The 17,638-nt window shown below is 37.8% G+C and overlaps 1 protein-coding gene across 2 annotated transcripts; it reads left to right on the top strand.

Moving 5' to 3' along the window:
- The first annotated feature begins 3,293 nt into the window (after positions 1–3,293).
- Positions 3,294–10,341, top strand: steap4 (STEAP family member 4). Of its 2 annotated transcripts, XR_013818054.1 has the most exons (6): positions 3,294–3,674; positions 4,080–4,531; positions 7,153–7,680; positions 8,183–8,347; positions 8,461–8,790; positions 9,270–10,260. XR_013818054.1 is itself a non-coding variant. In XM_079837197.1 (5 exons), the coding sequence occupies exons 2-5, from the start codon at positions 4,082–4,084 to the stop codon at positions 8,734–8,736; spliced, it is 1,419 nt and encodes a 472-aa protein (XP_079693323.1). In that variant the 5' UTR covers positions 3,294–3,674; positions 4,080–4,081; the 3' UTR covers positions 8,737–10,341. The 2 variants fall into 2 exon arrangements, 1 of the variants encoding a protein (XP_079693323.1); XM_079837197.1 differs by having other exon boundaries at positions 8,461–10,341.
- Positions 10,342–17,638: the final 7,297 nt, after the last annotated feature.

The following is a 17,638-nucleotide window of genomic DNA, read 5'->3' as shown; positions in this document are numbered from 1 at the left end:
CAATTGGCTCGTTTCTAATACACTCGAAGTAGACTGGTCTCTGAAGACAGATCCCAATTCGTCGGTCAGTTCCGACGTACGTCGAACGTGACCGACTGAAAGGGAACTAAAATTCTCCAAACCCTTGAGGTGACATCAGAGGTTCCTGTGGATCGTCCACGGCAGTAGAAAAAGAAACACTGACAAATAGTTTTTGGAATTCACAGTACACAGTTCAAAATACACCCAGATACAGCCAAAATTGGCGCGCTTCAGATTTTACTAGGCAGATGACATCTGTGTTCTCACAAACATCCTCTGATCATACAAAACAAATTGGGGAATTTATGAGGTGGAATTGCTCAGCAACAGAAGCCAGGAAGAACATATTCTGACCAAAATCTGTTGTGTTCTGGTGTCTGTATCTGTGAGTCAAAACTCTATCAGAACAGAGGAAGCAATTCCAGCTCTTCACATCAATTATGTAAGAAGATAACAGTCAGTAAACACTTCACACAACACACTGTGTATTCTCCCGATACCTCCTTCAAAAACATGACAGTATGTGCAAATGAACTCCCATGTTCATCAAGCTGTCAGAGAGTAACACGCCCCTGTTTCTTCTCATTCTTTTTATGTAAATCCATCTCATCATGTTAGTGTCAATCCCGCTATATGAGAAAATATCATCCATGTGATTACTCTTCATATGCAATATGCTGTCATACACTGTTAAGCAAGATCAAAATTAAAGAATGCATTCGGATGATGTCACATTCAGTACTGAACGAACCAAATAAACCCCAGATTTCAACACAGATGGGAGAGTGGGAAACGCTCTGGGTTGTGAGGGTCAACAAGTTTTGGTGACAGGGACATGACCTTAAAATTTCCAGATTGCGAATGCCAAATACATTTGTCTTAGTGTGAAAGAGAGAGAGAAAGAGGACTTTTTTGCATTTAACCCAAAATATTCCTTTAAAAGTGGACTGTGTGCTGCTCAGTGTTGAATTTGTTCTTGCATTAAACTTTGATAAATTAGTATGTGTCATTGTGTTTCTATGAGGCTGAACTGTGATTTTATTTTGTATTTTTTGTTGTGAGCTGTGGTTTTGCATGCAGTCGTGGTTGCCTTGATTAGCCCATTTGGGATAATTGGTAGAGAGACACCATGATGAGTGGTGAGAATCATTCAGAAAACTTGCCTGAAAAGAACATATCTGAAATTCATCGTTGCAAACTCTGAATTGGAGCATGGTCTGTTATGTGAACTCAAATTAAATTCAATCTAAGCCTTCCAGCTCTCCCATAATGTATCTCATCATTTGCATTTAGTAAGGAAATGAGACCAAAATTTCAGTAATTTCCGAGATGTCAACAGGAAACCTGGAAGCACAGCATTGATAGTTACTGCAGATGAAGAAAGAACTGTTTGTTATGGTGCCTGGTATACCAAGGACAGATATGGAAGGCTAATGGAAGGCTATTACTCTGTAATAATTATATTTTTGGAAGAAGAGTCTCAAGACAATTTTCATCTCAACTAGAAGTCATTTGAGTGCCTTTGCCAAAACATAAATAAAATGAAATAAATACATACATACAAACATATTTTTTCAGAGTAAGATCTGCCTGATCTCAGTATAAGAATAGCATTTACACCTACATTTTATTTCATTTGAAAATCTGGACGTATTGACTGCGTTTAAAATGTAAAGCTTTAGATTGCTTTAAAGTCCACCTAAATTTTAAGATGCTGTCAGTATCAGTTTCATTGTACCAAAATATATGTGCTGGATCCCCATACTTGTGGATATGATTCAGGATTTTATTTGTTTCAATTGTTTCATCCACTTGTATTTTTCAAAACTCTTTATTCATTTATTCAAAGGCATTAAAGCACATTTTGAACTGCTATTTCTTGCAATGTCTGTTTTTCTCAGAACAAAAATTAAGCTCAATTAAAAGTGTTTGTGGCATAATGCACACCTAGAGTTTCCAAGCAAGTGTCGACCCAGATCCGGCCAACATCTGGTACGCGTTGAATCCACATGTACCAGATGTGGCTCCAGATGTGGCTCCAGATCCGGATTAGTTTTTTTTTTTTTTTTAACCATATTAACATGTTTATTGTTTACGTCTTGTAGTATTCTATTGACACAATTAATATTTAACTTTCACTGATTGGCCTCATTCACTTCTATTGTAAGTGGCACACTGCCAAGATTCTTGTGTTTATTATTAATAAAAGAATGGGTGAGTCAAAATAAATTGTGGTCATATGCTTTAGATTGAGCTTAATTTCTACTGAATCTGGAATGTTTCTTTAAACCCACAAACGTTCTGTCTCCACTTTTAAGATCTATACCTAAAGATCTGTACCTCTGTGACACGTTAACTCACAATGCCGTGCATTCCTAAACCATGCATCTTTATGTGGTATGGGTAAGCACGTCATTCAAAACATCCTTTAGAAAACGATCTTCTGGATTAAATTTCCGATGCTTGTGCACAAACACTCCTATTCAGCACGTTGAGGGTGGCCCGGACTGCAGGTAGGAACATGCAGTTATAATAATAAATGACAAAGAGCAAAGTCTCTCAGCTCTCAGCCAGTAGAGCAGGAATAATGAGGGGATATGTGATGTATTGCTTATCATGCAGGAGTCGTGCTGTGACTGCGCCCCTGAAGTCTTAACCCTGATAAGCTTGCCCTAATGTGGGTGTGAGGGGTCCGTTGATCTATGTGATCATAAATAATCTCCATGTGCTTATTACTGGTGGATGACACTTCCAGTGGGTTTAGCAGATGGGTGGAGGTGTGCAGCAGATGATGCACACTGTGATAACTGTGTTCAATGTATCATTCAGGATTCTGTGAGGCCAGTTTTTAAGTATAGTATATGTCAGACAAATGGGTTTTTATGGAGAAAAAAAAGGATTTACCTCATGGAAAGTCCTCTTGGTGAATTTACAAACAACAGAAATAAGTATATTTTACTTTTTGGATTTATAGCACAACAGTGCTGATTATTTTTGTGCCAATAACTAGCCTAGCAGAACAGCACTAAAACGAAATGTTTCTGAAGCGTTGGTTAGAGATACTTTGTCAGACGCCACAGTTATTCCACTGTTGCGCAACTACTTCCAGGCAGGCCTTGGCCTCAAAACACACAGGAGTTAAAGAAAACATTATGTGTCTTTCAACAGACACACACACACACACACAGAGAGAGAGAGAGAGAGAGAGAGAGGGAGAGAGTTTTTCTGGAATTTCCACATTGGACTTTATCCATTACCAAAACAACCTCTCTCTCTTTTCCCAAATCGAAACCTGAGCTGTGGGCAGGTCAGAGGCTCATAAATGCTTCACACACACACACATGCTTATAAACAGAACCATACAGACAAGAAACAGACTCAGTCCCGGGAAGAAAGGCCAGTGGATACAAGAGAAATTGCAGAAGAACTAAAGAAAAGTAAAAGCTGGTGTTGATGATCACACTGCATTGCTAAACGGCTTCTGGGGATATGACGACAGTTATTGGCACAGATCATTCAGAAATTCTGCCATAAAATCAAGTTGTTAGTCAGTAATTGCAACAGTCAGGGTCTCGTTCTTCAAGAGGAGATCTGTGGATTTTCCAGAGTCTGGTGCACAAATTCCTGAAAATAAATTCCTTGCATCTTTATCCGTGAGTATTTGTTGATTCTGTTTGAGCATAATTTTAAAAGACGATTTTATTCCATTTTTATTTTATTCTATTATGTTTTTGTTTTTAGGTTTTAGTTTTTTGCCCTTAGGTTGTAATAAGTTTATTTTGCAATATATCAACCTATGCACTTTTAAAGGAGCAAAATAAGCCATAAATTAACTGTTGCATCCAAATGTATAATTAAATTTGATTACACCATAATCGCTTGTGGTGGCCCAAAAAAAAACAAGCATATAAATTATTCAAGCACTTGTACCAAATCTGAAATTAAAAGTGTAATTGATGTTTTTGGTGCACTTTGTAATAGCCATTACTTGAGTGTCTAATAGAACTTTATTTCCATTATGGTGTATGGTATATTCTCTCTCTCTTTTTTTTTTTTAGAAATGAATTCAGACTCGGTCGCTATGACAGAGCTGCATGGAAAGATGCATAAACCGACAGTGTGCATCTTTGGAACGGGTGATTTTGGACGCTCGTTGGGGCTCCGTTTGCTCCAGTCAGGGTACAGCGTTGTATATGGATCCCGGGACCCTAAAAACTCTCTGTTGCTGCCTAAGGGGTCGAAGGTCATGTCTCATGCAGAAGCAGCTTGTGAAGCACATGTGATTTGTGTGGCTGTGCAGAGGGAGCACTATGGATTTTTGAGCTCCCTGGCTTCAGATCTTGAGGGAAAGGTGCTGATAGATGTCAGCAATAATCTCAAGAGGGGTCTGTACCCAGAATCCAATGCAGAATACCTGAGCAGGCTGGTTCCAGGTGTGACGGTAGTCAAAGCCTTCAATACCATCTCTGCCTGGGCACTGCAGTCTGGGGGATTAGATGCCAACAGACAGGTAAAACATACACACATAAACACAGTGTTTATCCAGTCAGGTGGACAGAATACTAACAGGCAGGGATAACACTTTATTTTGATGGTCCTCTTTCATTCAGTTGACTATAAATAACGTTGCACCTACGTGTCAACTAACTCTCATTAGAGTATTAGTAGAGTATTAGTAGACTGTCTGCTTAACTCTTTATTGAGATGGTCCCCCATACTGACTATGCAAGTACTCACTTAACGATGTTAAAAAGGACCCAACACTTTAGGAAAATAAGCCAACATAGTGACCCAATATGTGTAACCCAACAACCCAACCCATGTCAACATATTCTGCAAACCCCTAAAAGTTTACTAATACTTTAGTTGGCATAGGTGCAACATTACTTAGTCAACATAATGTCTAAAGGGACCATCAAAACAAAGTGTAAACCAGGCAGGTGAAATACATAAGTGTGAACGAGCAAAGAAATGTAAGTGAACAAAAATTTTGTTCAAAGCACTTAAAGAGCTTTAAAGTTGAAAATGATAGTTAAGACATACAGTAGAAAGCACCTAGGTAACAAATTCTCATGCATCAATCCCCAAATTTTGCAAAATGTTATTAATCATTTAAGCAACAAGGGGGCAAAGCACAGAAAAACAGTTTTGAAGAGTTGTTTAAAATGTAATGAATCAAGCTTAACGTCTCACTAAACGGACTTGAATGAAGACACCCAGGCTTAGGTGTTTGTGTGAGCTTTTGTCATTATAGTACGAACAAAAAGACAAATCCGACATGACAAATGGCATACAGCTGCACTTCATATTTCCTGTACTCCGTCTCTACTCTGATGCATAATAATACAAATAAAGCACAGCATTTAACTCTGTACACAGTACAAAAGAGAAATGAATGCATGTATAAATGTCTGTGTCCATTAGAGCTGTTCGCTGTTCATGAAATGAGGTCTTCCAAATAGTAAAGCAGAGTCTTTTTGTAGGAAAGTCATATTCACATCAGCAGGTGGTGGTTGAGAAACTGGCCAGATGGAATCTGAGCTCTGGCAAACTATTATTATCGCTATGTTAGTGCGTATGTTCTTTGACACCTGTTTGTGTGTTTCTGAATAGAAATGAACAGTCACACCCGGCCAAGCAGTTATTATTTCTCGTTTTGATTATAATTTCGTGTTATTTTTTCTGAAGGCCAACTGTGACAACATATTGTATTGTTCAGGCTCAGACTGCACATTGCTGTGAACTAAATATAATTCCCTGAGGATATTTCAATGCTGTCTAAAACTATTAAAGAAACATTTTGTTTGAAGGGTTTTGTAGGTCAACAGAATGGCAACTTGTTAGAATAAGTCAAAAACAATCAAACCACTTGAAGATCATTTGTCGCATGGGTAGTTTTTGAGATAGCACTTTACAATAAGGTTCTATTCTGTAACATTACTTAATGCGTTAGGTATCATGAACTAACGATGAACAATTTTTTTTACTGCATTTATTTATCATGGTTTATCCTGGTATAGGGGTTACACTTTACTTTAAGGTGTCATTGTTACAGTGTAATTATATGTTTAAGTACTGAGTAATATGAATTAACTACATGTAATTAGGGTTAGGGTTTGGTTTAGTTGCATGTAATTATGCATAATTAAAGTTATTACTATAGTAACTACATGTAAAAATTACACCAATCAGGCATAACATTATGACCTAATATTGTGTTAGTCCCCCTTTGCTGCATGAAAGGTTGTACATTGTCTGCATCAATTCAATGCTTAGGTAGGTGGTACGTGTCAATGTAACATCCACATGGATGGAAGGACCCAAGATTTCCCAGCAGAACATTGCCCACAGCATTACACTGCCTCCACCGGCTTGCCTACAAGCATCCTACAAGAGCTGCAGTTTTGGAGATGCACTGACCCAGTCATCTAGCATCCCAATTTGGCCCTTGTCAAACTCTCTAAAATCGTTACGCTTGCCCATCTAACATCAACTTTGAGAACTTTCATAATGTTATGCCTGATCGGTGTATGTAACAATGAAACTGTAAGATAAAGTCTTACCGGTTTAGGATAATGGTTCGGTTTAAGCTTAGTTGCATGTAATTATGCATCATTTATAGTTATTACTATAGTAACTACATGTAACATATGTAACAAGGACACTAAAATAAAGTGAACATTAACCAAGATAAAGCGTGCACTATACTGAAGATTTTTTGCCTTAAAACCACACAATTTCATTACTAAATAAAAAAAGATCGGTGTTCAAAACAACTGTGTACTTGCCTTTCCCTGATTCACTACGACAAGCCTACAATAATGTTTTTGAGCAGTCGTGTCAGATTTGGCCAACCAACTATGCAAGTAACTTGCAATTTTATGTTTTAACAACCACAGATGTTGGCAGAGAGTTAAAGTTAATTTCTATATGCAGAAATTAACATTAAATTATGTAAAATTATGTTTTGTTTACTGTTATTTCATGTTAGCTATTGCGTTAATGTTGCCAAACAGAATGTTAAATTGACACATATTATGCAACAATGTATCTGAAGTGAATTAATTCTGTTTTCTATCAGACGTTATATTGTATATGTAGTTAGACTGTGTTTTTTCTTTGTTTGATTAGGTACTTATTTGTGGTGACCGGGCTGACGCTAAACAGCAAGTGGTGGACATTGCTCAAAGTCTTGGTTTCACTGTCCAGGACAGAGGCTCCCTCAGAGCAGCTGCTGAGTTAGAAGATCTACCATTGCAACTCTTCCCTCTCTGGAGACTTCCGCTCTGCATCGCCATTTGTTTAACAGCTTTCATATTCTTCTACGCTCTCACAAGAGATGTTATCTATGAGCGTGTTACCACTGGTAAAGACATCGCTTTTCGCATTATGATCTCGCTGGCCAACAAGGTCTTTCCCATCGTGTCCCTGGTGATGCTGTCCCTCTGTTATCTGCCGGGTGCATTGGCTGGATTCCTTCAGCTTTATAACGGCACAAAGTACCGTCGCTTCCCTGATTGGTTGGATCGCTGGATGCTGTGCAGGAAGCAACTGGGCCTGTTAGCGCTGGCCTTCGGTTTTCTTCATGTTCTCTACACTTTAGTTATTCCCATCAGATACTATGTGCGCTACAGGATGAATGTCTACACTATATCATTGGTAAGTTGCTTATTCTAATGCATCCAGTTTATTTATCACATGCAGGACAAGGCCGGGAGCCGTGAGAATGGGGCGAGACCAGTGGCGCAAGTGTTAATGACTGTCACCTGCACGCCGCACCGGTCTAGAGTTTTTCACAGCTTTCAGCCTCGTCCTGCTTGCCACAATCACCAAACAGCTGTTTAAAATCAACATGAAATCTGAATAAACACTATTTGATTTCTTAATACATATTCCTGGTGGGCTATTACTGTGTAAAAATGCACTTTTACTTATTTACTTACCGGTACTTGCGTAGTTAGCCTACTACTTACAAATGTTTCACTTATAAATAATGTCACATTACTAAAGTAAAATGCATTGCAAATATATTGAAGAATATGAAAGTTGTATAAAAATGTGCACATTTCTCCAGATGAAAACATCAATAAATATGCACAAAGAACACAAAACAATTTTTAGTGTTTAAAAAAAGATAAACTAACTCAATGTTGTTTTGCAGGTAAAAGATAATAAAACCTATGAGTTTGACAACACAGCAGCCTGGCGTCATGACTCCTACTATTCCATGGGAATTCTTGGATTTGGGCTGTTTGTCCTATTAGGAATTACATCCCTTCCATCTGTCAGCAATTCGCTAAACTGGAGGGAGTTCAGTTTTGTACAGGTATTACATCCACAGTCTGTGGAAATGCATACATTTGAGCGTCACTGGTGAAGAGTTTACTAATTACTGACAATGATGTTTGTTAAAATGATTTTTCCTTCTTTCCTTTACAGTCTAAACTGGGCTACATCACCTTGCTGCTCTGCACCGCTCACACATTCCTTTATGGCTGGGATAAATTTCTGAAAACTGAAAAATATAGGTGGTGGATGCCTCCAGCATACATGTTGTCTCTGGTGATCCCCTGTGTGGTCCTGATCCTGAAGTTAATCCTGGTCATGCCATGCGTGGACCGCAAGGTCACCCGTATCCGTCAAGGCTGGGAGAGACAGAGCAAGACTGCATCAAACTCCAGAGACACTAAGGCAAACCAACCACTCATGGCGTAGCCAAAAACTTCAATCTTCAAACTGAAATCCAAAAACTGTAGGACTTGCCCTACTGCTGAAAGTGAGGCTTAGTTTAAAACGTTGCATCGAGTACAGTGATGGAACTGAGAATAAATTGAGCAACTGACTTTGGACTTGACTTAGGGCCAGATTTACTAAACAGGGCAAATAGCAAAATAGAGTCCAATCCCATAAAAGCACCTATGGGAATGGAAAATTCTTCCAGAATCACCAACACAATCTACCAAGAGCAGCGCAAATTACCTTCTGGTTTAAGACATGTTTTTTGGGGTGTTGAATAATGGCGCAAATACCAGTAAATTGACTAGTGTAAACTTTAGTAAATTGCATTACACGATTCATTCAAATACTTTCCTCCCATAAATTTTGCGTCTCAAAGGGAAACTCAAACAAATAACTGTCCACGCCTTTTCAGTGCTAATTGCTGACTGCGTGTCTTTATCCTGACAGTAGCTTTTATCACCAAAAGAGGGTTTGCGCTGATGTAAGCTGTTAGTAAATCTGGCCCTAAGACTCAAAATTTGAGACAACACATCTTTAGGTCTACAAAAAAGGAGAACTTTCTACAACAACAAGGAGAAACAACCATTGTCGATTTTTACTTCATGGTGACTTTTTATTACAACTTATTAAAATTAGATCCCTTTTAAAATACAAAAATCTGGACTTGTGACAAAGACTTGAGACTGCTTGAGTGTATAGCAGCCCAAATGAGAGATTGAGAGAGTTTGACTTCTCAATACAACTCACTTCGCTGGTGAGCGGCAGTTTTAAATTACAGTTAACCGACCGTGGGAAATTCTTTGGAGCTGATCCTCCAACTCACACTGGTGATTACTTCTCACATGATATCACTCTATTACCTACAAATTCCATTCCCTCTTTACACTTGGGACACATTTGGAATGGTACTCACAAATGCATATTATATTATGACCACATATATTTGTAGTGCATCACAACATAACCAATCCATATCATATATGTTCATATTAGAAATTGTCTATCCCTTTTAAAGAATACAAAGGCTGCAATGGTGGCGGGACTTTTATTGGAGCACACTTTTCTGTATTGTGTAAAGTACTTGCCTTTTTTATTACTTGCTTCCTCTGGGCTATTTCCTCTCAAGAGCCTCCCAGTGGGCTTTTCCCTTTAGATATTATCGATCCAAAACGGAGCAGCAACTTACTTCTTGATCTGTTTTTGGGTCTGGGCTTTCCTGTCTGCAGAAAAGCTCATCTTTCTCTCTCTTGTGAAGTATAAAGGAGCTGTCAATCACATTGGCATTCACCTTCACTGGTGAATGGCCCTTTATGTACTTTTATGAAGAATTGCAGGCTGCAAAGAGGGTAGACCAAAATAGCAGTGCTCATTTTATGACAAATATTACTCAAAGTCTGAAACGCACAGTTGAAGAAAATAAATCAATTCACTTATTCTGTTTATCAATACACATTGGATGCTCACTGATTTTGATGTTTTTGGTATCACTTATATCAAATCAAAATAAAAACAAATAAACTTTTAAAAATCATGATTCATATGCATGGATGTTTTGGAAAAAACATGCTGAATGTAACCTTCAAATTAGCTTTGACTGTATTTTTTCAGAAACATTTTATAACACTTTACTGGTTTAATTGTCTCTATAATAATACATGTTCTAATATATTATATTAATAATTATATTTTGTTATATAAAATATAAACAAATATAAATAAATAAGTGAAAATGTATATATACACAAATTATATATGAAATATATATAGTGTGTGTATGTGTATAAATGTACATACAACTGAATATAAATATATAAATTATTTAACACTGAATATCTACACCTGACATTAAAAACAGATTCAAAGTTGACTTATTAATGAAATTCCATTATCTATTTTAAATATCAGTTGAATAATTTAAGCAAAGTCATTAACCCACCATTAAGGTATCAGATATCTTAGTTATTGACCTTGCAGGATAACCAAAAATATATAAGACCAATGACAATTTTGGGCAGCCCAAATGCTTTTAATTATATCTATGTGGTAAACCCAAGTTACAGTGATCTTGTGTTGTAATGCTGAACATATATTTTGAAACAAAGGAATTATTACTCGCATACATGACAGCATCACTAATGAGATGGCAGGACGGGCTTTTTAATTAGAGAGATCATAATGCGTAATGAGATGTCATTTCTGTTTTTGCCATTAATGACATCAAAGATGAGCAGGTAAAGAGTGCAGTCAGTTACACAGTCAGGTCTTCAATCTCTGTCCTTCGCTAGACTGGTCTCCACCACAGGCACAGACCAACCTCTGACCAGACGAATCTATGTTGAAACTGTACACTTTATAGTTAATTTTCATACAACATGATTTAAATTTGCTAATACTATGTGCTTTCACAGGAAACAATAATCTTTTTAAATTATTTAGGCTTGAGGAAAAAGGCAAACGAGCATCTCTTTGAATGAAACCATGGGCCTTTTGGGACTGCGATCAAACAATCAGCAACACACACCAAGCACAGTTGTTGTGGCCTCACCACAGACATCTCTCAGGTGATGCAAAGTATCGTCATAGAGGGAAATGATGAAAGGCTGTTTGGGTTACAAAAAAGTGCCTTAGTACTGACGATTCTGTGAGCGCCTGTGTTTGTCTCTATCGCCTGCGTATATTTCCTCAAAAAATGCAGCTCTTCTCTTGCAAAATGAAGCTGGCCCCATTTCATTAAAAGCAACTAGAATACAGTTGCCTCTTTATGTTGCTGAAAAGATGCTAGATGGTAGATTTTCTTTCAACTCTACTTCAAAAAGATAGAAAAGTGAACCGGAATTGAGGGATATTCAAAGAATAAAGAGGTTAGTCCAATTGGCTTTATTGGACAATCTAGAAATAGGAGCCTTTCAGCAAATTGAATTAGATTGACCACAGCAATAGAGTTGGGCTATTGGGAACTCAACCCTTTAAGTAATTTTTTTCTGAAAAGGCTTTCCAGCTGAATAATAAGATAAAATAAGATAAAACTTAATATGTGACCGTGGACCACAAAACCAGTCAAAATGGTCTTTTTTTAGCTGAATAAATACACTCAAAAAAATGCTGGGTTAAAAAATAACCCAAGTTGGGTTGAAAATGGACTAACCCAGCAATTGGGTTGTTTTAACCCAGCGATTGGGTTGTTTAAAGCAAACATTTAACCCAACCGCTGGGTTAAAACAACCCAATTGCTGGGTTAGTCCATTTTCAACCCAACTTGGGTTATTTTTAACCCAGCATTTTTTGAGTGAAGCTTTCAATTGATGTATGGTTTGTTAGAATAGGACAATAGTTGGCCAAGATCCAACTATTTGAAAATCTGGAATCTGAGGATGCAAAAAAATCTAATTATTGAGAAAATGGCCTTTAAAGTTGTCCAAATGAAGTCCTTAGCAATGCATTTTACTAATAATAATAATATATTTTTTATATATTTACGGTAAGAATTTTACAAAATCTTGATCTTTACTTAATATCCTAATGGTTTTTGGCATTAAAGAAAAAATTATAATTTTGACCCATACATTGTATTGTTGGCTATTGCGACAATGCCCGTGTGACTTATGACTGGTTTTGTGGTCCAGGGTCACATATGGCTTGCTGTCTTAAAGGGATTTTTCACCCAAAAATGAAAATTCTCATGTCATTTCAAAACTGTACAAGAAATCTCTCAACATTTTTTTGTTTCATATACAATGGTATCAATGGTCACCAAAATGGTTTGGTACCAACATTCTTCAAAATATCTTCTGTTGCATGAAAGAAAGTGGAACGGCATGAGGGTGAGTATATGATGAAAGAATTTTCATTTTTAGTGAACTTTTAGTGAACTTGCCTGGTCAAGCTGGTCTGTTGACTTATTTTAGAGGGGGGTTTGGGCACTTTTTCAGCTAGTCAGGCTAGGAGATCATCTTGCCAACCAGCTATAGAGCTTTAACCCAGCTGTGAGACCATCTTAAACTAGTGTATTCCAACTAAGACCAGCAAACACCTTAGGCTTGTCTTTGCTGTTGTTTTCAACAGCGTTATATAAAAATGTGTTTGGAAGCGATAAGTGGTGCCTGATTTTACACCTATTATTAACCATGTCTTATAACATCATAGTACGTGTTTGGAAAATAAAATGAGGTATGATTCAGCTTCTGTTTGTGTATGTGTCCACTCACTTGTGTTTATTGAGTTATTGTGCTATATGATGTAATTTTACCTTTGTGCCTGTTCCAAGACGCAGGGTAGTTGCTCCCACTCAGGAATGAATCAACCCACTAAATAAGACTCAAATTTCACCCTTCATCTAAACATAGACAACCTTGTGCATATACACTGATCAGGCATAACATTATGACCTGTTATGTATTAATCCTAATATTGTGTTGGTCCTCCTTTTGCTGCCAAAAAAGCCCTGACCTGTCGAAACATTGACTCCATAGACCCCTGAAGGTGTGCTTGGGTCTCTGGCACCAAGATGTTAGCAGCAGATCCTTTAAGTCCTGTAAGTTGTGAAGTGGGGCCTCCATGAATCGGACTTGTTTGTTCAGCACATCCCACAGATGCTCGATTGGATTGAGATCTGGGGAATTTAATCTCAAACTCATTGTTGTGCTCCTCAAACCATTCCTGAGCCATTTTTGCTTTGTGGCAGGATGCATTATCCTGCTGAAAGAGGCCACAGCCACCAGGGAAAACAGTTTTCATGAAAGGATGTACATGGTCTGCAACAATGCTTAGGTAGGTGGTAAGTATCAAGGAACATCCACATGGATGGCAGGACCCAAGGTTTCCCAGCAGAACATTGCCCAAAGCATCACTCTCCCTCCACTGGCTTGCCTTCTTCCCATAGTGCATCCTGGTGCCATGTATTCCCCAGGTAAGTGACGCACACACACCCGGTCATCCACGTGATGAAAAAGAAAACGTGATTCATCAGACCAGGCCATCTACTTCCATTGCTCCGGTTCTGATGGTCATGTGCCCACTGTTAGCGATGCAGCCCCATACGCAACAAACAGCACTGTGTATTCTGACACCTTTCTATCAGAACCAGCATCAACTTGAACAATTTGAGCTACAGTAGCTCGTCTGTTTGATCGGACCAGCCTTCGTTCCCCACGTGCATCAATGAGCCTTGGCCGCCCCTTGACCCTGTTGCCAGTTCACCACTGTTCTTTCCTTGGACCACTTTTGATAGATACTGACCACTGCAGACCGGGAACACCCTAAAAGAGCTGCAGTTTTGGAGATGCTCTTACCCAGTCATCTAGCCATCACAATTTGGCCCTTGTCAAACTCACTCAAATCCTTACGCTTGACCATTTTTCCTGCATCAACATTCAACATCAACTTTGAGGGCAAAATGTTCACTTGCTGCCTAAAATATCCCACCCACTAACAGGTGCCGTGATGAAGAGATAATCAGTGTTATTCACTTCACCTGTCATAATGTTATGCCTGATCAGTCTAAATTCAGTACATATGGAATTGGAGCCATTAAAACCGTAAAATACAATAAATTATTAATTAAAAATCAATGTGTCCTATTCTATGTAGCAGGATACTAGCAGTGAACATCCTTATATTTTTCAGCATCACTCTCATTTCTACCTTCTAATAGACAGAGAACATAAAGTCTGCCATTAAGGCCCACCAATGACTTCACTTCCTCAGGCTTCAGACTTCAGTGTCCAAAGCAGTCCTGACCAGCTTTTACATGTACACTGTAGACTCCATCTACAGGGGCATTACATCCTGGTACAGCTGCTGCTCAGCAGAGGGTGTTGAAACAGCTCAAAGGATCATGGGCACATGGCTCTCAGCAATCCAGGACATCTATTCTAAATGATGTCTCAGGAAAGCTGAATGCATTAAGAAGTACTCTAGTCAGCCAGCACAAACACTTTTCTGCTTTCTGCCCTCTGGAAAGCGAGTCAGGTCCATCAGCAGATGCACATTGAAAGGGACAGCTTACAGGGACAGCCGTTAGGCTATTCAGCCACGCTGTTACATTGGACACATGCAGATGCTCACACTGCAATAGGACTTAATTACTGTCAATCATTGGACTCAGTTTACATCTTGCTCTGTCACTTCACCATTTTCCTCTTTACTGTCTCTTACTAGAGACCTTAATAGCCAGAGAAACAAGTGCACAGCCATCTTTAGAATGTTGTGTTTGATCTTCCCTTTTTGCTATGTATATTTCTAGCAGCCCCCACTTGCTGGGCGTAATGGATGAAGCTGGCCCAACCACAACCTAAGCGCACCATGACCCTATCATTAAACATAACTCCACCTGTTAAGTCCCCAGAGGTGGAACTGAATTAAAAACTCCACCCATTAGGTCCAGAGAGGAAGAGCTGAACATCATTTGGCTCTGCAGTAGGCACCACTTGGATTTCTATTGGTGTGTTCAAGTCATGTCAGAAAGATCATATTTATGAGTTGAACGTACATGAATGCCACCACAATGTCGTAAATATAAGTGGGAAGCTCTGGATTTTCTTTGTGTCCCGATCTTTACGAGTTGTAGGCGTGTCAGTGAGAAACGTGGAGGAATATTTATCAGTGACATTGTCAGGCTTACTTATTTACAATAAAATAAGCTAACTGCCTGCACAATATATGATAGTATTGTAATATAACAATATAATAATATGTACGCCTAATGATAAAGTTCACAGTGGCTTCATAAATTAATCAAAAACCTTTAAAAAAAATGTTTTCTTCATTTTAGAAGTTTAAAAACCTTGCTATATTTTTGTGTATGCCTAGTTAATTAAGAGAAGGTAGGCTACAGCGCAATCTTGTTTCGATAAAAGTGACTTGGACGCACCTGACGCCATAAACACGACTTCCCAACTCATAAATATGAACTTCCCAGGAGAACTTGAACGCACCACATGGCATTCTGTCGAAGCGCTGGTGAAGTGGATTTAGGCCTACTTATTGTACAGTTAACTAAAGTTATCATAAGCATTTTAACATTTGAAGTGGATGTCAATAGACCTGGAAGATTTTCAAACGAGCAGTTTGTCAAAAAAAATACAGATCCGTGACACCTTATCTTACCCTATCTTACCTTTGTGTTGTGGAAATACAAACTGGAAGACAATTGCCAATTAAGCATTGTTTAAATGCCACGGCCTACCTGAGCATTGTTTCTGACCATGCCATCCCTTTATGACCACCATGTACCCATCCTCTGATGGCTACTTCCAGCAGGATAATGCACCATGACACAAAGCTCGAATCATTTCAAATTGGTTTCTTGAACATGACAATGAGTTCACTGTCCTAAAATGGCCCCCACAGTCACCAGATCTCAACCCAATAGAGCATCTTTGGGATGTGGTGGAACGGGAGCTTCGTGCCCTGGATGTGCATCCCACAAATCTCCATTAACTGCAAGATGCTATCCTATCAATATGGGCTTTCAGCACCTTGTTGAATCAATGCCACGTAGAATTAAGGCAGTTCTGAAGGCGAAAGGGGGTCAAACAGTATTAGTATGGTGGACCTAATAATCCTTTAGGTGAGTGTATATATATATATATATATATATATATATATATATATATATATATATATATATATATATATATATATATACTGTATATATATATATATATATATATATATATATATATATATATATATATATATATATATATATATATATATATATATATATATATATATATATATATATATATATATATATATATATATATATATATATATATATATATATATATATATTGAGAAAACATTCTTATATGCTGATTTGGTGCTCAAGAAATATTTCTTATTAATATGTTGAAATCTTGCTTCTTGATATTTTTGTGGATACCGTTATAAATTCTTTTCTGATAACACACAATTAAATGACAGTTTAAAAAAAAATTATACACCTATTTGTGATTACTAATTAGGTCGATGGGCTTATTTAAGTGTGAGATGAAAGTTTATGGATTCAGTTAAATCGAATGATAGGGAATGGAGAATGATAAAGAGGCAGAGTGTTCATCTGAGAGCTGTGTGAGGAGAATGATGGCCTGTCACCTTTGCTAGGATCTGCCTCTATGACAAATGTGAATGACATGATACTACAGGTCTATAGTAATTAGATTTTTATAAGCCGCTTGACAAGTCGCAATGGCAAAATATATACATTGAAATTATGCAAAGGAATTTTGAGATATAAAATCACAATTATGATTAATAAAAGGATCAATTCTGTTCCAATCCATTCCTTTGGTGATTAGTTATGACATAAAATGAATAAGTTATATTTATATAGCTATATCTATTTCACTAATCAAATAAGCAAATTTGTGCCACTCTAAGAAAAGTCTGTAAAAATAGGATCCTATTTAGATTTTTCACAGGTTTACTTGTGTTTTGAATTACGCATTGCATTGTTTTTTGTTTTAGGGTTAAAGAAAATGTCAGTAAAAATCACCTGTACCCTTTTTCTGCTTTTTAATGGGGTCATGAATTGAGAAATCTACTTTTCATTCAGCCTTTTGATATATAAATGTTCATCGTGATATATGAATATCCTTTTCGGAGGAAGTTTCGGAGCTGAAAACGTCCTTCAAAGAAAAACTTTTATTGACACCAGGCCCAGCAAACGCTTGATATCAGAATGTGCCAGGCTGTGAGGTCTGAGTGTGGTGAAACACCGCCTCAAAAGCAGAATAATTACGCCTGATTCTGTAACCCCGCCCACCGACTCGTGGAGCTAAACGGATCACGCTACCGCGCAATAAACGTTTATATCCACCGATCGGGCGGGCAAAGTAATATAAAAATAACATTCCAATTAATTGCGGGTGGATGA

The sequence above is a fragment of the Gobio gobio genome (genome assembly GCF_949357685.1).
Source record: "Gobio gobio genome assembly, chromosome: 15".
Lineage (NCBI taxonomy): Eukaryota > Metazoa > Chordata > Actinopteri > Cypriniformes > Gobionidae > Gobio > Gobio gobio.
This window is presented reverse-complemented; position numbering and strand designations above follow the sequence as displayed.